The sequence below is a fragment of the Buteo buteo genome, chromosome Z, assembly GCF_964188355.1.
Source record: "Buteo buteo chromosome Z, bButBut1.hap1.1, whole genome shotgun sequence".
Taxonomy (NCBI): domain Eukaryota; kingdom Metazoa; phylum Chordata; class Aves; order Accipitriformes; family Accipitridae; genus Buteo; species Buteo buteo.
In genome coordinates, this window is record NC_134204.1 from 1,433,127 (window position 1) to 1,456,638 (window position 23,512).

The window sequence follows — 23,512 nt, forward strand, 5'->3', positions numbered from 1 at the left end:
ACTCGGGTTCCCGAGACGCAGGTTCGCAAAATTCAGCAGACTTCTGGGAACGCGTAAAGGCGGCGGGTTCGTGTCTGCCGCTTGGGTTTGTCTCAACTTTTAGCTGTGCTTCTGATCGCACTTCCAGGTTTTGTCCACAGCTGTGAGGGCCCGCTATTTTTAACGAAATCTAGATTTTAGTGGAGTTACAGGATTTGGGGAGCTGAGGCTTCAGAAAAAAATAAAACCCCCAAAGAAGAGGAAATACTGCAGGACTCCTGATAAAATCCCGAGAGTAGGCTACACTGAATTTATCAGCAAGCAGTCGATTTCCTTCTTAACCTGGCTATACGTTAACTACTTTTCAAGCAAAAGCAGTTGTAGAGGACTTCCAAATAACCATATTTTGTTACAGAAGTTGGCACTCACATGTGTTAGGCATTTAAGTGTGAATTTGAGCAGTCGATGGGAATATGGTGCAGTGTTAGGAAACAGCACCAGGGAAGTTGGACCTTGCTCCCCAAGCTTGCTGCCTACCTGATAGAGTCTTCTGGCGAGCGACTTCACCTCTGGGTGCCTTTTTTTGGCTGTCTTTGTTCACCCAGGCTGTAACCCCTTCAGGTCAGGCTCCGGCTCAGCACGATGCCTGTGCAGCGCAGGATGAGAGGGGCTTCTAGGAACGGCTGTGGTATAAAAATAGGTATTTTAATATAGCATCTGGATTTGTATAATCAAAAATGTGCTTTTGAGTATTAATTAGGATTGCTGAAAGGAAAAGTTCATGGGAAAGTGTAAGCGTGTCATTTCAGTGAGAGATTTCTCCTGTAATATGTATGTGTTTACAGTTGGTTTGCTGTGTATTTTAAGTGCACGCGTTTTGTAGATAAAAAAAAGATATGCATATTTGATATAATATAAAATACACAGTGAAACCACTGCATGGCCCTAATTACTCACAAAATCATATACTTCGTTTCAGAAGACCCAGCAGCCTGACGTCTTTAGTCCAACCAGTCAGGTTGCGAGATATATTTTAGCACATTATTCACTGTGAAAAGCCCAATGAAATCAAAGGTACAAACACCCTTTTCTCCTGAAGGATTTTACATAGTGAAAATAAAACATCGTGGAACTAGTGCCCAAAGACCTCACAGACTTATTCTCTAATCACAGAAGAACATAAACTGCTTAATACTTACCACTAATTATCCTCCCGCACTGTGCAATTCGGTATTAAACCACAAAAGAATGTTCAAATACCATTAAGGGACAAATCTACAAAAGCAAGAAAATTGTAAGGCCAGGCCAAATTCAGAAAACTCAACCCTGCGGTTAGCAGATGCCGCGTACAATAACATCTCTGGCCCCAATTCAGTCCCGACGCAGGCTAGGCACCGTGCAGGCTGTGCATCAAACACAAACACGCCATTTCAGGAGTTGCTTAATTAGTGGCGACTTGTGCCCTTATTTAGAGAGACGTCCCAATCTTTGCTCCGCTTGCCGGTAAACCCACGCCGTGGCCGTCGTGGAGGCACCGTGCGCAGCACCCGTGGGTGCAGGAGCACGCCTCTGCCTTCGCAGCGCGCAGGAGAGGAGCGCGGTGCTCTCGTTGCACCTGGATGCCCAATCTAGACAATTGTCTACTGCTTTTTATGTTACTGTCGCATCTCATCTAATTTTCCTATGCGAAGGGTTAAAATTCACTCGGAAAGCTAAATTCTTCATCTTTAGTGGGAAAATTGACAAATGTTGCACAGAACATCTTTTGTTTGAAGATCTCCGAGGAAAGATAGATACCCGACAGTTTCCCTCCTCCGGGCGATATTCCTGGAGAACTAGAGACAAAACGATTTTCTGCAAAGAGAGGGGAAAAAAGACTGTAAGAGGCAAAAATGCTAACATTGGTTACAGCCCAGTCCGGCACAGGAGGCAGAGAGCTGAGACTGAGGAAAGATCTGATGCTTTTCATGCTGGTGCTTCAATAACCTTCCATAAACCTTGCCGCCCACCCGCCTGCGCCCCAGTCCCAGGCTGGATTTAGCTCCTCTCCCTGTGTGCCGGAACGAGGTTTAAGCACTAAGTTCAGATCCTGATTTCTTGGAAAGTGAGCGGGACTTCCGAAATTTTGCAACATGCTTGGGGTTTAAAGGCCAATTCAGTATAAGCAGCAAAAAGGGAAGAGAAATGATGTGGTTTAGTAGAGGAGAAGAGGTAACCATGACTTACGAGATACAAACAAACCAAAAAAGCTCTGGCAGAACATCAGGTGAAGCTTTCTGTGGCAGGACGCAGATTTTTGACTCGGGAATAATCTCCCATATTTCTTAATGTAGAGGTAAAACTGATAAAATAACAAGACACCTACTATGTGCTAGAGGCCCTGCTGTGCTGCAGCTCAGCTGAGCTGCTCTTGCACATCCAGAGCTGGGGCAGCAGAAATCTTTCAGGTGTTATAAACCCCTTTTAATTCCATCTTTGCTTCTCGGGTGACGTGAGCACTACCCCAGTCAGAAACACAGCCCCGGCAGTCGGGGATGCAGAGGGAACAGGGCTTCGTTTGCGTCATTGGGAAACGCAAGCCCTGATTTTCCCTGTGGCACGAGGAGACTCTCTGGGTAGGTTCTGGGATCACCAAGCAGCATTAAATACCCATTATTCAGGTTTGTTTTCTTTGTTTGAGCAGATTCCTCAAAGAAAGCCTTGCACAGGGCCCCCCCTTCTTTTTTCTGAGCAGCATCCCAGTTTCATGGTCTCCACCTTGACCAGACCTCTCACCGTGCCTTTTCTATCTCCCCTGCCCATCTCCTCTTCCATGCAGGCTGCTCTCCCAGGGTGGCAGCAGAATGGGGTTCAAATTTGCCCGTGTCCTCCCTAATTCTTTGAGGTCTTCAGGACCAACCGCTTCATCTTTCCGTGTATTGCCCATCCTTGCAGCCAGCAGCAAAACCAAACTGTATTGCTCAATACAGAGGGTGATGTGTGTGGGTGGGCAATGCAAAAGGATTTTACCTTGTCTTCTGATTTTTTTCAAAAACGCACCATCTCTACCCCTACTCTTGTCTGGCTGTTTGAGGTCGGGGGTTATTTTCAAGTACAAGCAATTCCCAAGTACAAAGTTAATCTTCAGGGCAAGTTACACACATGTAAACATGACCTCCTCGTCCCCAAGCATCCCCAGGAGCTCTGAGCTGCGGTGGCAGCCCAGCCTCCTCTGCCGCAGGCGCGTACTCCTCCCAAATGCCTTGTGCATCGCCGAGTGGCCAGGTCACCGGTTGCCAGGACCAAGGTGACTGTACTTTGTATTTTCCCTTGGAGTCGGGGCAGAGAGCCCGAGCCGTTCCCCCGGGCGTCCCCGTGCCGGAGGAGCGTATTCGGGGAGCCCTAGCCTCTCATCCCCTTGGCACCATTGCCTCGATGTAACTGCAGCACCAGCGCGGTGCCTGTGGCCTCTCTGAGCTTCGGTTTCTCCATCTATACAAAGGGAAACAGTGACAGAATAATATTTAACTGCTAGATAGAGGGGCTGCGAGGCCTAACTATGTAACAGCTGAAAAGTCTTCCATATGGCAATGTGCAATAAATGAGGAGCAGCGTTCCTCTCCCGCTCCCTCCCCAGATTCTTGTGGCAGAGTGGGAACGAATCCGAGTTTGCAGGATCCCACATCTACGTTCAGTCCTGCAGATCATTTAGCAGAGAGGAGGGTAGTGAGAAACACTTTTGAGTGCTTTGATCAGCTCTGCTAACGGTTTACTATGTAGACAAATTGCTGCACGTGACTGAGAAAAAAGGCCACGTTTTGGTTCTTAACATTAGCCATGTGTCCACTTGCATGGTGTCCACAACTTTTTCTTACCTTTGCCACAATTTTTTTTGCTTTTCTTTTAAAAAATAATTGTGCAACAGCGTAATAGATATAAATTCTTTCTGAAGTTCTGGTGCAAGTAGGTCTTTTATCATTTTATAGAACACTGAACCCACTTGGGAGAATATATATTGTTGCTAATGAAAATCATATTACAGTGTCATTTTTTTTTCCCTAAAGACTGAACATAAGATCAGGTCCTTGATTGCGTTATGCTTCAAAAACATTTATTTATTTTGTAGTAGCAGCTAATGCTAATGGAGAACAATTGACCAAGAACTTGTGGAAACCTCTCAGTAAAGCAATACGAGCAATAACTACAGCGCTGATCACTCTAGATTGTACTGCAACTGCAAAAGCAAAGATAATCCCCTATAATCTGAAATTACTTGTTTGTTGTGTGCTGCGTACAATCGGTGAACTGCTTGGCAGTGTATGAAATATTAAAAATCTTACTCTGCTCGTTTATTTACCAAATACTTCTGCAGTGGACTCTGAACTATGATACAACATCTGTAGTCTCACACTGAGACCAATGGCACTGCAATTTCCACCTGTAGGAACTTCCCATCGCTTAACCCTGCGTGCCTCGGGAACGTAGAGAAAATGTCAGAAATGAACCTTAAATGCACTTTCCTGTCTGTTTCTGTAATGAATCCGGAATCAAAGCCGGTGGGATGTTGAGGCCTGTTGTCTAGGCCAGCAGAATTCCTGACTTTGGCGGGTAACCCCCGTGCCACCTTACAGTAATTGCAGGGCCTGTTTACAGTGCCAGAGCAATGTGGAGAAGCCATCATAGTATTGCTAACCCCAAAGGTTCATATACCATGAGTCAGCCACCCTCCCATCCACAAAAACAAGCTATCACGAGATTTTAAAAATAGTAAAGATTGGGTTGGCTTTATTAGCCTTTGGGGTTTTCTGCCTCAGAGTTCCCATTTCCCAGCTCTCCTCCACACTTATCAGAGTTAGAAGCTCAGTCTTCAAAATACGAAATCTGAGATCATCCTGTAATCAATGACTACAGCAGCTCTGACTTTCCAGAAAAGAAAGCCCACCAAACTTTCTGATACTCAAGATAGAATAGTAAAAAATGGCAATAGAGCCTTTGCGCAAGAAGAAATCCTGGCCCATGTGGTTTAAGTTTCTCTCTTGGCTTTTCACAAGCAGTGTAGTCAAAAATAAACCTAGTGGCAAATGGATATTTTAGATAGACAGTTTGTTTAAAATAGATTAACTGTAAAGTATGTTTGTATGCCTTTTTTTTTTTTTTTTTTTTTTTTTTTTTATGTAAGATAAGTTTTATGGAAGGCGACGGATAAGCCAGAGTGCCCGGTGCCTCCCTACCTGCTCCGGGGGTCCAGGCTGGCTCCCACTGCAGCTGAGGGGATGTGCTCAGCCTGATCATGTGTTAGAACTGGGTTATCTGGAAAGCAAACGTTGGATGCTGGTTTGGTTTTCAATAGCTAGTTTTGATCTAGGATTTTATTATGTTACTAACTTCATGTGCTATCTAGTAAATACAGTCTGTAAAGCATTTGAGGTAAAAGGAGGAGAAGTTTGGTATTTTACAGATTAAACTTGACGGATGCTTGCAGAGATGTTCTATAGTTTGTTCTGGCAATGTCAGACTTAACTCTTTTGCCATATTCCTGGCATCCAACCTCAGTTACAGCCCCCACTTCCGACAATTAGTTTGTGCTTGGCCGTGCAAGAACAGGAGCACATGCAATTATGTCACCGAATCAGTCACTGCTGAAAGGGCAATTTGCTTAAAACCTGCTCTGGATGTGGCAGCTGTGCCCGTCTAACATGTTCGATACATGCAAACGTACAAGAATTCGGTGGAATCAGCACTGTTCCCGACACTCACGAGTCATGTCCGACCAACCATTTCAATTCAGAAGAAAACCTGCGAATGCATTTTTATTGAAATTATTTGAAAATTTAGCAAGGCCCAGGTACTAGCGTGATGGCCTGACTCGTGCACAGAGCACTGCTGTTGACAAGGACCCTCAGACCGGCATCGCCCTGGGTGCTGTCTGGGTCAGTCCCGAGTCCGTCAGAAGCAGGCTGAGGCCGTCCCGGCTCTTCGGTCCAGGCTCTCTGCTGGAATAACCAACTGGCAGGGCCACTCCACAAGCTGCACCTGGTTAAAACATCTGGTGGAGAGTTTGTCCCCTTAACGAGGAAGAGGGGAGCATGAGTTGAGTGCTGGGAAAAAGGTTCGCTTCCTCCTGGCAGAAAAAGCGTAGGATTGTTGGGTTGATTAGTATTGCCATCAATAGGTAGTCTATAATATTGAAGCGGTTGTATCCACATTTGGCTGGTTTAAATTAGCTTTTTAGAGACTGTGGCTTTTAGGATCTGATTTATTCATATAGCATCTGTATAATTAGATATTTATACTGTATTCAGTCTATGGTGCACAAGTATCTGAATATGAACCTCTTCCTGGGGAGAGAGGAGAGAATATTAATGTACAAAACCGTAGGAAAATAAGCATTACCTTCAGTTGCAATGGTTACGCAAGAGACGGTTATAAACTAGTCACCTGGAGTTCAGCAGGTTTATCTCTAACTCGATTTGGGATCCTCCAAAACCAAGACCAGAAAATGGCCGCGGCGTGTGCTACCGAAAACGTGCCCCATCTTTATGTCTGTATAAGGTAAATATGGTGCAACTTGTTCTTGTCTTCATCCAGCGTCTGAATGAGTTTTCTGTGGTTCGGTTGTGGCCCCTCGGGTGAGAGGCACCGGGGGCTGTCTCTGGCTGAGCTCTGCGGCCGCCAGCGCCGTCCCCGCGCAGGTGCTTGGGGGGGATTTTAGGAAACCTTCAGCTCAGCTCTGGCACCTCCTAGAGTAGACCTGGCTTTGGGGAACGGAGCTGGGGTTTGCTTCTCTCTTTGTGTTCCTTAAATAGGAGAGAAGCTGGTCGGAAGAGGCTTGGTGGGGCGTGAGGTGGGGCATGTCTTCGTGGGACCTCTGGCTGGAGGTCCTGGTCACTCAGCTGGGGCAGAATGCCACAGCTGGGTAAAATTCTTCACATCTGGGCATTCAGAGCCACTTCTGCACCCACGGCGGGTACATTTTAATAACTACACTCAAGGATTTGTGTAAGAAGGATGAGATTATCCACGTGACCCAGACTTAAAGGAATTCTGGCTATTTTAGTCATCTTACTTGGTATTTTACCATTATTTGTTTCAATTTGTGGCTGCAAGCTTGTCATCCAGCAGACAGCTTCCCTTTCTTTGCTCCTCTTCTGAGGACCTCAGTTGCAGTAGCATCAGGAACATGACTGCTGTCTCTCCCTTCCAGCATCCTTTTGCTGTGACGTTCTGGAAGGTCTCTGTCCAGACACAAAGCGTGCCAGTGGCAGAGCCGCTCCGTCGGGACACCATCCCATGCAGCCCCCCTGGTTGACCGAGGAGGGTGCTCAGCACCACTCTGGATGAGGCCCTTTCCAAATTCTCTGTCTCAAAAATCTTGCTGGAAAAGCAGGGACCCATTCCCTCCGCCTCTCCTGGACTAGGAGAGATGACCTCCTGCGGGAGCTGCAGAACCTGCCTTTCTGTCCTTCTTCTAGTGCTTCTTCTTGGATTTCTCGAAAGTTTCCTCACTCTTTTCTGGAATCTGACACAAGAGAAGCAAGGAGAGAATGGAGCCCAGTACATACATGCCAAAGCATTGAAAAGATATCACAGAAGTCACAGCACTGATGATTTTCAGGCAGCCCCACCTGGTTTCTCTGCCTGTGCACCAGTTGGCCGTACCTTGCCTGGGTGGCTGGTCCAGGGTGACCAGCAGTGCAAAGGGAAAAATGGAACAGGAGGGCCGTAGAAGAAATTGTTAGCTTAGATAACGCTGAAGTAACTGGATTCTGACAACATGGCCACGTACCCTGGTGTCCTACACTTGCCATGTCATGCTCCGTAGGTGACACATTGACCTGAATTTGTCCCTACTTGTGTTGTGTTAGGGGAATATGTTTATGCCGTAAGCACACGGATAAGTTACACCTGATCAGCCTGGTTCTGTTACCAGTGACCTAGAAGATGCTGAAAGAATGACGCCCAACACAGAAGGTGCTGAAACAATGCATTATCGGAGCGTTTTCTGCATTTTCAACTCCCCTGCCCTTTGGTGGCATTCCCTCTGGGTACGGCATAACACCACGTTTACCAAAACAAAGGTTTCAGTGCTCCTCCTTGACCCTTTCCCTGGAAAACGAGTACCTTTGGGGCAGCGGAGACAAGGCTCTGGTCAGACAGGACCACAGGGAAGCTGCTCCTCCTCGCCGGAGGAGGCCGGCGCGGTGCCCGGCAGCGGCGCGGGGCAGTGGGACGCGCTGTCCCCACGTCACTCTTCCCCGCCCGCGCCTCGGCGTCTCCACGCTGCCAACCTCTCGTTGAGACGAAGGCCGTAATTGCAGCGTTGCCGGCACCGCTCCGCGGCAAGGGCTGGAAGACGTCGGCGCTGCCTGATGCCCACCGGCGGGCAGGCGCGCGGGGGGAGCGGCTCGGCGGCGCAGATGCGGGCGCGGGGGTCTGCGGGGGGTCCCGCACAGCTGCACCTGCGGCATCCCCCTCCACCCTCACACCGGCACGTCCGGAGCTGAATCCCGGCGGCGAGTCCTCGCCTGTCTCGGTGCCGAGTCCTGGCGGGGAGCTTGGCTCTCCAGCAGCCGGCATTAACGACAAAACCCAGCGCGGAACAACCGCTCTTGCCCGGTTCAGCGAAAATCCCCGACGTGGCTGTGTCGCGGCCAGATGCAAATTCATTGAGCGCTGCATTTGGAGATTAAAACACCAACAAAGATTTAATTTTTTAAAAAGGCTGTTCCTCGTCAGATAACTCCCGTTGTATTTTTAGCGGTTTGCTCTTGTAATCAACGGGCTCCCGTTAGCGCCAGGAGCCCAGCTCGGGCCGCGGGGCTGGAGACGCGTCTCCCGGCCGTGCCGGCGTGCCAGCGGCAGAGCCGCGCTCCCAAAAGCTGGAGGGTGGGAGCTGGACGATGCCGCGGGGGTCTCCCAAGCCGGGCTGCGCTGGGGGGCTGCCAGGGCGGAGGGGTGCGGGAAGGGGAGGGTGGGTGGCGGAGGGCTAACACCCCCTCGCCCTGCGTCATTTCAAAGCCCGGCGTGCGGTCGGTGCCTCTCCGACCTATTCCTGGCGGTTATTAATAATGTGAATTTTATGTAAGATACACGTTTCTATTTCTGAAAAAGAGAAAAGGAAAGATATCCAGGACAATCGCAGGTTCCCGAGCGAGGCAGGAAAATATATTAAAGTTATCTCAATGTATGTGTCGAATGCAAATATGATACGGTAAAGTAATTAATTTTTCTTGTCATGTGTTGAGAATTATGTTATAGTTATGGGCTTACTCCCTGCAAACCGCATTAACTTCTTATCAAGTTATGTACAGTATATTTATACCGAGATTTTCCCATTCAGGAGAATGAAAGCACTAATATGACAGGATCCAAATGAAGTTGGACTGTTCCCCACTCCGAGGTTGCAAAAACCAAACTGAAATCATCTGCAGTCATTTTCATGACACATTGGTCCCCATTCAAGGATTGCTTTTCAAGAGTTGCGGGTCTCTCTCCATTTCCGTGATCTAGAGACATCAGCACGTGAAATCTTTAGAATGATCCGGTGCCAGTCAGAAACGGCTCTATTCTGCTGGAGTTAGGGGATTGTTTCCACGGCAGGAAAGCGATTAAGTGAGACGATTTAAAGGTCCATCCAATCTAATTTTGTGGTAAAATTTGTACTAAAATGTAATGCTAGTTGTATAACTTTGTGTGGAGCTGTGAAACTACAGCTTTTATTAAGAGAGAAAACACCGCGTTTTACAGTTGGCAAACGCAGGAGGGAAGAACGGGCTTTATTTCTAGGTGCGTCTTAAAACCACCAGAAGGTGTGTTTTTTAATAAATGATCAAAGCGCTTTGTTGTTTTTTACCTCTGGAGCATTACTACTACCTAGGTCTGTAGGAAGTTCGCTTTCTGAAGTAGCTTTAACGGCGCGGCCGACGCTCTGCCCATCGGCGAGGTGCCCGGGTCGGAGGAGCGCTTGCTCTCCCTTTCTGGCGGAGCGTTTTGTTGCGCGTTGACCTGCGGTGGTTGGGATTTTTGGCCTTATGTATTAGGCGCTGAGGGTGGTTTAAAGGTTACAAATGTGATCTTGTCAGATTGACAACTAACTGTTCTAATGAGGAAAAAATCCTCAAAGCATGAAATTTGAATGAAATGTGTGATTATAATTCAAGTACTGTTTACCCAAACCTCTGGGGACCTCCCGAATAAATGCAGAACAAGTGAGTTAGATAAACCTCCGCTCATTCTTCCCCCCCGGTCCCCCCCCTCGCGCGCGCAGCCGCGCACGCCGACCCTATAGATCCGGGTGGAAAGTCTGAAAGAAAACTTTGCCGTCGCCCAAGACGACAGCTCGGAATTGACATCGCCATCTCTTTGTCGTTGATTAATACTGTATGTGGTGCGTTACCACGTCGAGGAGTAAGGAAATAGGTGCTTTGAATTATTAAAGTTGAGCCCGGAGACTGGCTGTATGCTCGGATGGCATTTGCTTCGGCATATGCAAATGATTTAGTTTCATTTGGGATCAATTCCCAGGGGCCCTCCTTTCCTGTGATGCTCTGAATTTGGCAAGCTCAAGTGAGTCCCGACGTTTGGGGGGGGGGGAGGTTGGATCCCCCCCCCCCCTTCCCCTATTTCCCCCTCCCCGCCGTTCACCGGGCGGGCGCGGGGCGATGTTTGTCGGCAGGGCCGGGATATTTATTATTTAAAACCCACCAAAAAAAAAAAAAAAAAGAGAAAAAAGTGGGGGGGGGTGCGCGGGGCTGCGCGGGGCGCGGGCGGGCCGCGGCAGCTGCGCACAATGCTGGGAGCGCGCCAGCAGCACGGACAGATGGCGGAGTTATTAGATGTGCATCATACGATTCCCTTCCTGCCACTCGCTTTTTAATCAAATTAAAACAAAAAAAAAAAAAAAAGAAGAAGGGGAAAAAAAAAAAAAAAAAAGGAGAGGCGAGCGAGGGAGCGGGCGAGGGAGAGGGGGAGGCAATTAAGCGCATTTGTATTCCGCTCGGTAATGGGCCCGGCTCCGCGGCCCCGCGGGCGGCCGGCGGGGAGCGCGCCGGGCGGTGCGCGGGGCGGTGCGCGGGCGCGGGGCGGTACGCGGGCACGGGGGCGGGGGGGGGCGCCGAGGTTGGAGGAGGAGGAGGAGGTAGAGGAGGGAGGCGGGGGGGGGGGGGGAGCGCGCAGCCTCCGCCCCCGCGCGGCGAATGGTCTCGCCCTGCTTTGCATATCGAGCGCGCCTGGCCCGGCCATATGGGAACATGCGAGTGGAGGAATTGTTGTGAAAAAAGGGAGAGCGAGTTTGAAATAAAAGTTGCGAGAGCGGGAGCGGAGGGGGACGGCGGCGGCGGGACCATGTACTGCGCATACACGATCCCCGGCATGGGCGGCAACTCTTTGATGTACTACTATAATGGGAAAGCGGTAAGCGGGCGCTGCAATTAAAGGTGTAATTTGGACAAGTTTTATGGCGGCGGGGACGAGCATCCTCCGCGCCGCGCTCCCGGGGCCCGGCCCGGCGGGGGGGGCCGGGGACACGGCCGCCGCTTTTTGCGACTCAGGGCGGGTTTGGGGGATTCGCCTTTTTTTTTTTTTTTTTTTTTTTTTGCTTTTGGGGGGCGTCTGGTTTGGTTTGGGGGTTTTTTTCCGGCGCGCCAGAAAGTCCGCCCGGGCTTAAAAGTTTGGGGTCAAGTCGAAATAATGCAAAGGGGGGGGGGGGAAACAAACCAAACCCAACCAAACAACCCACCGTCAAAAAAACCCAGCCCGGGGGGGGAAGGCGGGCGGCAGCGGAGCGGGGCTGCGCGGCCGCGGAGCGAGCGGGGCCGCGGACACGGAGCGGGAGCGGCTCCCAAAGTCCTCCGAAAACGGCAAATGACAAAAAAAGCCCCGTTCCCGCCCGCGTTGGAGTGACTTGCCTGTGCCGCCTGACTTCGGTCCTTCCCCCCCCCCAACAGAAACGCTTTATTTAAGAAGAAAAAAAAAAAAAAGTGTCTGGTATTTTGTGCATAACCCCAGCAGAAGGTTTATACTTGCCATCTGGAGGTTTGTTTTTTTTTTTCTCTGGCTGGGTCTTGAGAAGGAGAAGTATTTCAGTATATTTTAAAATATTTGGGGGGGGGAGGGGGAAGGGCGAGGTAAGGAGGGGAACTGTTGCTGAAGGGAGAGGAAAATAAAATTTGGAAATGCTGGGAAGGGAGGGCAGCGCGTGGGGGGAGCGGGCTTCGCAAACTGCTCCAGCCTGTGTTCTTTCAACTTTCTTCCCTTTCATCTGATACCAATCAGGGCGGCGTAGTTAGGCCAAAAGGGAACTGTTAGAGTTTTAACCCAGGCCCGTTTCGGATGGAGTGGATGGAGCAAACTAATTATCCTGCCCGGGCGTGTGTGAATGTGTAGGCATGTGTGCCATAGACCAGCGTGTGTTTATAATACATCCAGCTCGAATTGTTTCGTATGGAAAGCCGCTCTCATGAATGAACATCTGTTTGAATAACTGAGAATTTTTTTTTTTTTTTTTTTTTTGTAATATGCTTACTGGCGAGAGTTGTGGGCCTCATCTTTTGTTTTGAATATTTTGCAAATAATGCGTTGCAGTAATGCGGGACACTTGATCTGTGAGTGGGAACCAAGGGAATTTGCGCAGGAAAAACAATTGAGATTTAAAATTATAAAAATGCAAAAAATAAAGATTTGTATAATTTACTGCAGGGCCTTTTTCCCTTTTTTTTTTTTTTTTTTTTTTTTAATTAGCTATCCCTATTCCAGAGCGGTTCAGGCTACACCTAAAGTCTACCTGACATTCCCATGCATGGCAGGGCCGGCCAGCCTCAGGAGCTTTAAAAGAAAAAGTTCCTAAATGCTGCTATTCATCCTCAGTAATAAAATCCTGGCGACAGCAGCCTGTGAGCAGGAAGCAGCGATGCACAGTGCTTGCACAGCGTCAGGGCTACGGTAAACAATTTTCGACACTTAGACCAACTTCATTATTCTTTGGATTTCTCTCGCGGGGGGCGAGATGGGGTGCTCGGTAAGGGAAATGGAGGTGGGTGTGGGAACCGGGGCTTTCCTTTTGTTTGGGGATTTTTTGCCCTCGTCCCAGTTGTCTGTTTTTTTGTGGGTTTCTTTTTTTTGAGTAACCAAATGGAGAAAGCAAAACGCCCAGCCTGCCTAGCGAGCGGCCCCACGGTCCGTGGCACCAAGGCTGGGAACGCCGAGACCGTGCCGTCGTCCTGTCGTGCCAGCCGCCTGTCGTACTTACATAAAACTGCAGAACATGACATCATAGGGCTAATAAACCCCGCTCGGCTGCCGGGCCTTTTCCCCCATTCTTTGTGTTTTTCCGAAGGTGGGACCGGTAAAACCCAGGACGGCTCCGTCACGGGAGGTGCATTTCTGGGCACCGGTGGAAGGTGGTCGCGGAAAGCCCGCCCGGGCTCGGCGCTCGCCCGCGCCGGGAGAGCACAAAGAGCGGGGCGAGGGTCCCCGCGCCGCCCTGGCAGCGCTGCCCGCTCCTTCCCCGGGGTCGGGGAAGAGGCATCGGCCGCGGCGAGGGAGTCGCGGGAGCCGGGGGACGAGGCCGGCACCGCAGCCTTGGGGAGGGGGAGAAAGTATTCCCGCGTCCGCTCGACAAACAGATTTTTGTGTTTTATAGAGCCGGCATTGTTCTGGCTCCGGTTCCGCATTGTGCGGCTCTTGATGCGGTGCCAGGCATCGTGCGGAGATTGGGGATGCCATGCATTAATTGTTCGCAACGCCTCGTCGAAAGGACCCTCGGCTCTTGGGGCTGCGCAGCTTTCGCCCAGTTGCTGGAGCGGAGCGGGGGCTGCTCTGTCTCACGCAAGTTTCCTTGTGCAGGAAAGATAGAGTTCTGAATTCCTCCCCCCCTCCTTTTTTTTTTTTCCCCCCCTTTTTTTTTTCCCCAGTGACAAGTCAATTACTTGTTTAAATTCAGTTTGAACTCTCTGAACTGCGAGCAGGCAGCGGAAGCAGGTCTTCCCTGGGAATAAACAAAAGAAGAAAAAATGCAAAATCATTCCAAAGCCCTCTGAATCGAAGTTGCTGTGGGAAGAGGAGTGCAGTTGGGTACAGGAGTCACAAAAATGGCTGGAAAAAAATTAAACTGCCGTAAACGCAAGATTTGCAGAACACATTTTCTGCAACTTGCTTGGTTTTTTTTGTTGTTTTTTTTTTTTTCTTCTTGCTCGCAGGGTGTTTTAGGAGAGCTCACTCTATGGGAGAGCACTTTTTGCCTTTAACTATTTACTGATATTCATCGGTAAGAAATCTTTTCCTTCACATCTCTTGCGATAGAGGATATTTGTTTTAGAAGATCTTAGAACAATAGCAAAACCTGGCAGTGTCAAATAATAAAGATAAGCTAGGGCTTGGTGATTACACTGATGGTGTAATATATAAATGTTGGGCTCTTGATCCACTTGTTTTCCCCTAAAATATTATAAAAAAGACGTTTTAGCAAAGGAGTTAGAAGAGTGCACCGTTACCTGCGATTAACTGGATTAACACTTGGATTACGTTGGAAGCAATGAAACAACAAGAGCCATTTTTTTTTTCCTAAGCCTTGCTTCTTGTTACCCGAGATGCATGTAGTATTTTAGGATGTGCACATTACCTGAAAGGGGATGGGGGCAGGATCACTGTCTAAATTTGATTTTCAGAATTGCTTATTTTCAATTGCATCTCACTGAGATTTTAATAAAGTATTATTTGGTCATAGACAATATATTGAAATGCATGGAACTATAAAGCAGAAATTATTGCAAATGGAAATGAAAAACAAAAGTGGCAAAATTTTCTTTTAATGGTATCTTAAGATCACATCATCAGCTCCCGCCATGCGCATGTGTTAAATCATATAGGGAAACCTATAATTATTGTAATTGCTCTTTTTGCTTTATCCTAACAAGCTTCAACCCATCTCTCAAACTAGTTGTTTTGAAATAGTTATTTGTCAAGTCATCAAATCACAAAAAGTAAATGCTAATGAGTTTTTCCTGTTTACATTCTGTCTGCTATTCTTATTATAAAGCTTTTCAACTCCATAAAGTTCCTAGATGAAGATGAATGCTCCATGGTATCATTCCTGCTAATAGGCTAGGCCAAAGAGTGTAATAATTCCATGTACCACGCTTAATAATGACAAGTGAGGAGTTGTGAATGGCACGAGGCTGGCGTCGCTCTGGGAACGGCGCGGAGAAAGTTTTCTTTTTGAGCACGAGGAGGAAGAAATCTCGAAATCGAAGCGAGAGACCCTGGTACTTGCACCCTTCTGGCTGAACCGGCAGTAATTCAGCGTGATGTTTATGGTTCATCTTTGTTTAAAGAAATGTCAGCGTTTCATTTGCTGGGGATATTGGAGTCCTGACACGCAGATCATAAAAAAAATATTTATTAGCAAAAGTTACAAGATACTTGAAGCCATTTCCGAAGTGTAGGCATAGATTTTGTAACGAAGTAACACTAAATTTACAACTCCTTCATCAAATTGCATCCACGTATGGGTGGCTCAGCCTTCCTGATTAGAAATCCGTATGTGTATGTATATACGTATGTATATAAAAACGCTTACTCTTCTTAATATTGTGAGTAGAAGCCAAAATATCTGGAAGTCTTTTCCAGTATTTGTGGCGTTTATGGAAGGGCTCTATGTTTACGTCATAAATTAAGGCAGTCTCGTAGGCTCCCTACCGATAACAAGAAAACAAAATTTTGTAAAGTATTAAGCTGTATATATGGTCAGATACACACACACGTTTTGACAGAATCAGTGCTTTTGTGCTTTACCTTCTGGAGGAAGGGAAGGGAGATGGAACAAATCTATGCTGAATCTTTGAGTTTGCAGAAATAACTGTAGCACTGTTTTTAAGGGTCAGGATACCTTACTGTTCAATTAAAACTTACACTTGGCAGGTCTGATTGCTTTCTTCCCCCTGTACGTGCTGGAAATATAAGTGGCCTCGTGTTTGCAAAGCTGGGTTTTGCTGAAATATTTTAGGAATTATTCAAGCTCAGTATTCTTGCAGGATGTTACGTTGAATCTTAGTTTTAAATATGCTTTGCATATGCTGATCAGAAGTGAACTTCACCTCTTCATCTGTGCCAGTTTGGAAATTATTATGGTTTTTTTTCTCAAAAAGAAATTATAAATAGAATTTTATTTTATTTGGTTATAGATTGATGGTGGACATGGAAAATGATGTTAGGGTGTTGACATCTTTTAATAGTGTATATTATGAGCTGCTTTTTTGTGGGCAGGGCTGGGGGGGTTAACAAAAGATCTAATGGCTGGTGCAGTCTTTAAATACCTTTCCAATTGATCTACAGGAAATTGTGCAGAAGAATTGTTTGTTTCCTGTTTCAGTATAAATCTGGTTTGCATTATTCTTGGTTTACTGTAAAATTGCCGTGGCACTTTGGAGACATGGGATTTGCTTACTTTGCACAGGGAATTTATTTTGAAAAGTGAATATTCGAGCCTATATTGGCCAGTTTCTTTCTGATTTTACGATACCGTGTTGCTCATGGAACTTTTTTTTTTTTATTATTATTATTATTGGTTTTTTTCAACTGGCCTTTGAAGTTTGTCAGCCTGACGGGGTGGTGGGAAAGGTGACTGCAGTACAGTGCCTGCAGCTTGGTGGGGAAGGTAGCAGAGAGTTGGTCAGCCTCTCTGCAGGCACAGTGAAATACTGTGGGAAACTCTGCTCCAGGGACAAGTCACCTGCACGGGATTGCCCTTCCTTTGGATGGATCCTCCTTTTTTTTTTTTTTTTTTTTTTTTTTTTTTTTAACCAAAGGAAGTTGTTTTTTTTTTGTGAAGATGATCTAGTCAAAACTTGTGTGCCCGTTTCTCAGGCTGCCCTTTGCAGTGCTGCTGTGATGAGTTTGCTGCCTCGCTCCCCAGCCTTCCTCCTCAGGCACGCAGCGTGCTGCACTGCCTGCGCTGCCAGGGCATCTTGTAGCTGCTCGGGTATTTTTTCAAACAGACCACTAGACGTGAGCTTAAAATCGTCCTTTCAAAATCCCGGTGCCACAGAACTGTATTTCAATACATCATTGCCAACACTTGGAAATAAAAAACCGTAATGCACTTCTGCTGAAAATAATCTCGCGTACAGCAAGAAGCTGTATTTAACTAACACTGGCTAGGGTGTACCCAGTGTTTTCTTATCAAAAGTGTTTGTATTTATTATTGTTTGGTTAACGAAAAGATCTGCTATCACGGAAAGCTGAGATTATTACGTCAGAAATGATCTCTCCCTCTGTTGTGTTCCTTTTTACGGTGGAGAAATTCTCAGGCTCATTAAAAAGTTTCTGTGAGTCTCTCGGGGCGCAGTGTGGAGACTGCATTCTCAGGCCTCAGCAGGTATCTCCAAATATTTAGCATCTAGCTTTGTTGGGGCATGGCAAGTCAGAACCATCCAAAAGCAGAGATTTCACTGGGAAATGTTTCTCCCCCAAAATTCAGGGCAGGTCTTGCTTTTCTTAACTTACTGAATTTATCTGTCTCCATTTGCAAGTTTTTGGGGTTGGGTTTGGGGTTTTTTGGGGGGGGGGGGTGTTCGCTTATTTGTTTGTTTTTTCCTTGTTGTTGGATTTTTAGTCGGTTTGTTTTCCCTGAGAAAGTATTATTACAGTGTTATCTCCTGTAAGTCAAAGGGACTTTCAGAGTTGGAAGTTGGCTACAGGAGGAGCAGAATCAGACCCTTGGTCTTGAGGGATTCGTCCCTTTGTGCTGTGGGTTGTCTGGTTTCCTAAGGCACAGCTTCAGCTCTAGATGCTCTCAGCTTTTTCCCAAGCAGAGGTGTCCACGTGCAGTGCAGCATGCAGAGCACAAATCCTCCGTCTACATTTTAAACTTGCGTGCACACGAATACAAATACACTCTGCAATTTGTTGTGTAAATTTGGTACTCGAGCTTTGAATTCCTTCCCCTATAAGGACTTTAGTTTTGCCTACAAAATTAATAATATTTAAAAAAAACCCAACAAACCCTCCCCAAAGTTTGAGTAGAGGAAATTTCGTACACCTGCAGAGCTTTATTAGGTGTCTGCACAGGAGTGGGACTGGTGCGAGAACTCATGTGCACAAGATCAAATTGTTCTTTAAACCGTGTACTACTCTTTCCGTAATGAAAAGCAGCTGAACAGAAGAAGAGGGGTCTCTAGCCCCCAGCCGGGGAGCGATCGAGCCGGGTGCTGCCCGGGTTCAAGGGCGACAAAGCCCGGCAGCCCTCGCCCCTTGTTCTCCGGAGACCCGGGGCCGGGCTGGGGTACGGAGCGAGTCGCGTCCCCGGCGCGGGGACACGGTGCCGGTAATTGGAGGGGCCGCGCGGGGAAGGTTGCGCCGCAGCTGCTGCCATTGTAGCCGCCCCGGGAATGAAAAGGGGATGGGAACAATCCCGGCTAACATTTGACTTGGCTTTTTCACCTCTGCAGCCGGGAGGGTGAGAATCGCAGAGCAGCAGTCGGTGTGCACCAGCCACAGCCCTGACAAAGGGGATGTCCGCTGCGAAAAACAAATCTTCCTGCTTTAAAAATAGCTCTTTGCTCACGAAGTGGCCTTTCATAATTGCAGTTACAAGAGTTTATCCAGCATCTGGTGAATCATCATTATTAAATTCTGTTATTAGCCTATACGTTGGGTTTCTTTTTTTTTTTTTCCCTGAAATCCATGATAGCAGCAGTCATGCCTCCCGGGAGACACAGTGCACAGCTAACTCGTCCCTCAAGGACAACCTCATGGAAAAGGTCTTGTGCAGTGTATTCAGTGACCCCCCCACCCCACCTTTTTTTATTAAAAAAAAAAAAAAAAAAAAAAGCTGAATTACTCAATGGCTTTCTAATGAACAAAACAAACCAAATTGATGTAACATGCATATTTAAACCCATTCAGTTAAGTACTGACGTGATTAAAATAATCAAATGTATTACTTAAAAAATTAAAAAGGTTAAGTTCTGCACCCCATTATTTTATTGACTTTTAAATATAAATTGCAGAAATGTTTACATTCCTAATGGCATTATGAAGCTAAACCGACAAATCGGAGGGAAAAAGTTGATTGCCCAGCATATTATTATTAGTGCACCTGTCACGGCAGTCGAGTTGGCTGCGGAGCAGCACGGGGGGCGAGGGGGGGCCTTTGTGAGCGGTGGAAGGGCTGGAAGGGACCGCCAGTGTATCTGAAGCGGAGGTTTGCTTTTTGCAGTGGCTCTTTCTTGCCGTCAAGTGATTAACAGGCTTTCAGAAATCTTACGCAGCTTAGAAAAAAATATGCAAATAGAGGGAGAGGTAGTACTCTCCGATACCTGCTGCATGAGGTCCCTGCAAGCAAATACAGCCCAGATAAAGGTGTTTGTGTGGGGACTGAATGCCCATTACACACAGCGAGAGCCTGTATTTTTCAAAGGATTTGTGTTATCGTCAGCAGAGAGCATTAATCTAGGTGAGAATCCCAGCTAGGTAAGGCTAAAACTGCTTTAATACAGCTGCTGTCAAGTGCTGCTTTTCTGAAACGGGAAGCGCACTGGCGGGTCTCCCCCTGTTCTTGCCCCGGCCGGTCCCCGATCCTGCTGGCATCCCACCCCGCCGAAGCGTCCCGCCGTGCCCAGGAGATGCTCGGGTGCTGGCCCAGGAGCGCCCGCGGCCCTGGGGGAGCCCATCGTCAGCCCCCCGGGCTTCCCTCGGCGAGGCAGCGCCGCCCACCTCCCAGGCCCTACGTGGTTTTTCCTATTCCTTTCTGCACGTTAGCTAAATATTTGTTATGGCACTCTCTGCTGCTTGCAGTCTCTAGTTTGACTGCTGGGAACGGGAATAAGGAAATACGCCAGTTCAGCTGCTCTCAAATGTTGCTCTGCCCCCATGTAAAATAGGTAGAATATAAGAGCTGAAGAAGAAATGATTAAGCTATCAATGTCTTTTAAGTGGTGGTTGTTTGAGGTGCTTAGACAGTTACAGATTTTGAGTTACAGAAGGATTTGAATTCCTATGATTTCTGAACACCTGATACGTATTGCATCTCTCTTACATCCCCTCCAGCTTCACAGCAAAATGGTTGCGTAAATACATCCTCAGTCTTGTGGTGGCTATCGGACTCGAGATTTTTTGGAATTAACGCTATTTCCAGAATGAAAAAATACTCTTCAGCTGTGGCAGAGGGGAGGGAGGGGGGATGTAAGCAGAACACCAAATGTGTTTCTTGCCGTTTTAAACCGTGGCCATGCCTACTGCGGAAAGCAAATCCTTCTGCATCCGCAATCGTCACGGCACGGTTCAGCGCCGGAGCCCGGGACAAGATGTCCGTGTGCTCCCGGTGCCGGTCCGACGGGAAGTTTGGCTGGCAAGGGGAGGGATGAGCGTGGATCAGCCATCTTCCCCCCGTTCGGTTTGCAGCACATCCTTGCGTGTGGTTTGGGAGCGGGGACAGCTGCGAGGCTCCGAGTGATGGCAGCTGCCGGGATGCAAAACTGATTTTCCTATTAACACCTGAAAAAGAGAGGGGGTAGCGCTGAAAACTTAAATAAGGTAACGTAAGCTGATACGCGGTGCTTCGGGATAGTAATCCCACTTCCCAGGAGTCGCATAACGAGACACAACCGTTGCTGGCCGGCGATGGTCAGGAACCCCTGCCCGGTCCCAGGACCCCTCGCAGAGGGTGCAGGGAAGTTTCTGGGCTGCCGGGATCCCGCTGCCTGCGAAGGTGCTCCCAGGCAAGTGTAGCTGCCAAACAGAATACTACTTTTTCTTTCCCACCATTTGAGACTTCTAACTTGTAAATAAAAAACATCTCCAGGATAAAACTTGCCGGTCGCTATTTTTATCAGGAAAACAACAACAACGACAACAAATGGTGTGGATGTTTTTTTGTTTGACTTCCTAAATTAGTGTTTTACGAACTGTTCACCATTTCAGAAGTTAAACACATGTTGTTTTCAGTGGTTCGTTAGAATACAATGCTTTTGTGCTAATCTACTTCAGGCAGTTTGGATGCAAGGTGACCGGTCCCAGTTCAGTCTCACGTCCTGGTGGCCGATAGGCACCATCTGTTGGGATGATCTTATTTTCCTTTTTTTTTTTTTCCTCTCCTTTTTTCTCCCCAGCCTGCCCTTCCTCACACCAGTGGCACATGTATTGGAAGGGGGGGTCACTTCTGATCGGAAAGGCAATGGAGGTGGCCACTGTTCAGCATCTGTGGGACTGTGGAGAATTCATATTCAGTACAGTCTTAGGAACCGTAGGATAATAGTCTGCTTCAGCGTTGAGAAGAAATAAATATCCCCCCTATTCCCGGGGAGCACCGTCTCCCCTGGTTAACGAATCTGCGAGCGCCGTGCCAGCACACATCTGTCTCGTGAAGAAGGGCTGTTGATTCTGCCAAAGCCAAGAGAGGGCACCTTGTAGGGGAAAATAAAATTACACATGTATAGACAGCTCTGTACTGATCACTTCTGGCAGAAGCCTGTTTCTGATAATCCCCCTCGCTGCCTGAACCACACACACAGATCTGTGGAAGTCGGAATACGAAATAAGTTCTGCTGCTTCGATTGCACGCAGAGATCTGCCACAATTTTGAGGTTGCAGTTGTAGATCTTCAAAAGATCTAGACTGAGGTCTTTAATTTGGTATGCTATTAACTCATAGGATGGTAATTTGCTTTCAGTGTCTTGGTGTCTTATTTATAGCCTTAACTATTTTTCATAGCAACTTTTACTGTGCTAGGGAAAGGAAAAAAAGGGAAGAAAGATCCAGTAAATAAAATCACGCCATGTTAAACCATCCTTTTTGTGTCCTGTAGCTCTGTATTTGATCTGAGAGGAAATGGCAGCATTTTCAGTTTCCTGGGACAAACTCCGTAATCCGGGGGGCGTAGGCTGTGCCCGCCCCAGGTACGGTGCTGAGGGCTGGCCGGGGTGCAGGGATGTGGTCTGGAGCCTGGGTCCAGCACCGCAGCAGCCACAGCATTTATATTTTTTGCTTAAAAGCAGATTATAAGCACTTTCAAAGTACAACTGTTCTCTAATGAAAAATATTTGGGGAAAGTTCAGAAAGTCTAATGCAGAAAGAGTGGATGGTGACAACTGGGCTGCTGGCTCAGTCATCTGCATTTCTGAATCACCTTTAATGAGTGTTTAAATATAGTGTATGTGGCTATGGACTTGCACTGTTGGTAACTTCTTGATGTCCATCTATGATGTCCAGCCTGAGGTCCCAGTCACCCAGTGCAATTTTATAGGGTCTTGGGTACTTATGTTGAGCTGTCATTTGCAGAAAAGGGGATTTATGGGTTTTTTTTTTGTCTTTTTAATCTCCAGTAAGATGTAGACCAGATTCTCATAAGCACGTACATGCATGCAGTGGCTTCATTGGAAATATTCATGTGCTTAAATCTGTGCATACTAAAACTCCCAGCTGGATGAGATCCCAGGACTCTTACTTGCAAAAAAGAAAGAAGAACCATAAATACAGACTTTCATGTGTGCGTTGGTGTGTTTGCAGTTATCAGCGCACAGGTGGGAGCGCTTTCAGGTCGGAAGTTTTGAAAATTTCTACCTTTAGAGCTTCCTTCAGAATGGTTGGAATGTTTAATGGTTTGGTTCCCTTCCGCGTCGGCCACGGAAGTAACCATTAACCGTTTGAGAAACGCTGGCGACGGTCTGCAGGGATGCCTCGTGCGATTAATAGAAGCCCTCAATGGAGAGCGACAAAGGGCAGCAGGCGTTAGAGGGGCTACCTGTGCCCGACGGAGCTTTGCTTCTGTAGGACTGGGTCAGTGGGAATTTAACCCTTTAACTCCGTGTCTGCAGGCACGGGCTCCCCGGTCCCAGTCCTGCGCTCTGTCCTCCCCTGGGGCACGATCCTGAAAAAGCCCTGCCTCTCCGTGTGCTGGTGCCAGCACATCCCATTAACAAGAGCTGGAGGACTTTTGAGCCCCGCTCTGGCATGGTAGGCATCTTTCTTCCTTTTCCTAGACACACGAGGCATTCTAACATAAAGGTCAGCTTCTACAGGTGATCCATGAGCTAAATTCTTGAGTTCCTTTTATGCTTTCTGATAGCTCTGAGAAAGCAACTATAGCATGGTTCAGCTTTATTTTTAAGATAGAGTTAACAGTTGTACCAGGCTTTGCCCACTCCTCTTTGTGTTTAAGCAAAGCAGCGTACACCCCAAGGGAAGCTTCTTTAAAGATTTATTCCAGTGCTGATGCCACAGCAGAGATGTCCTTCGGTCTGATGACGCCCATTTGCTAATAGGTAGGGAGTAATTGGTTTTCTGGGTAGCTCCTTTGCACTTGTGGTAGAGACACATTTTTTGAAATACTGCTGTGTCAGAGTCTGAAGTCTGGTTCATAACCGTATTTACTTTGAGGTACTGATTACTACAGCTAATGACTGCTTTATTAGAGTAGGAATACCTTTGGCTTGGCTTGTGGCTCTCAACTAACAAGCTAATCTTTCACTGCTACCGGCAGCCCTGTATTCAAATGCCTCTTGTGATTTTTAGTTAGGATAGTCATATTTGCATAAATGCGTTCATATTATTTAAAATTGCA

The 23,512-nt window shown here is 47.4% G+C and overlaps 1 protein-coding gene across 16 annotated transcripts in view; it reads left to right on the forward strand.

Annotated features, from left to right (window-relative positions):
- TCF4 (transcription factor 4) overlaps positions 1-23,512 on the forward strand; it is a 246,882-nt gene that overhangs the window by 163,027 nt on the left and 60,343 nt on the right. For 2 of the 16 annotated variants that reach the window (XM_075020180.1, XM_075020184.1), the window contains exon 1: positions 11,150-11,370. The exons of 12 other annotated variants lie outside the window; for them this stretch is intronic. In XM_075020180.1, coding sequence (XP_074876281.1) covers positions 11,200-11,370 — 171 coding nt within the window. In that variant the 5' untranslated portion in view covers positions 11,150-11,199. Of the gene's footprint in view, positions 1-11,144; positions 11,371-23,512 lie in introns of those variants that run through there. 2 more of the 16 variants (XM_075020182.1, XM_075020181.1) reach the window with 2 other exon arrangements.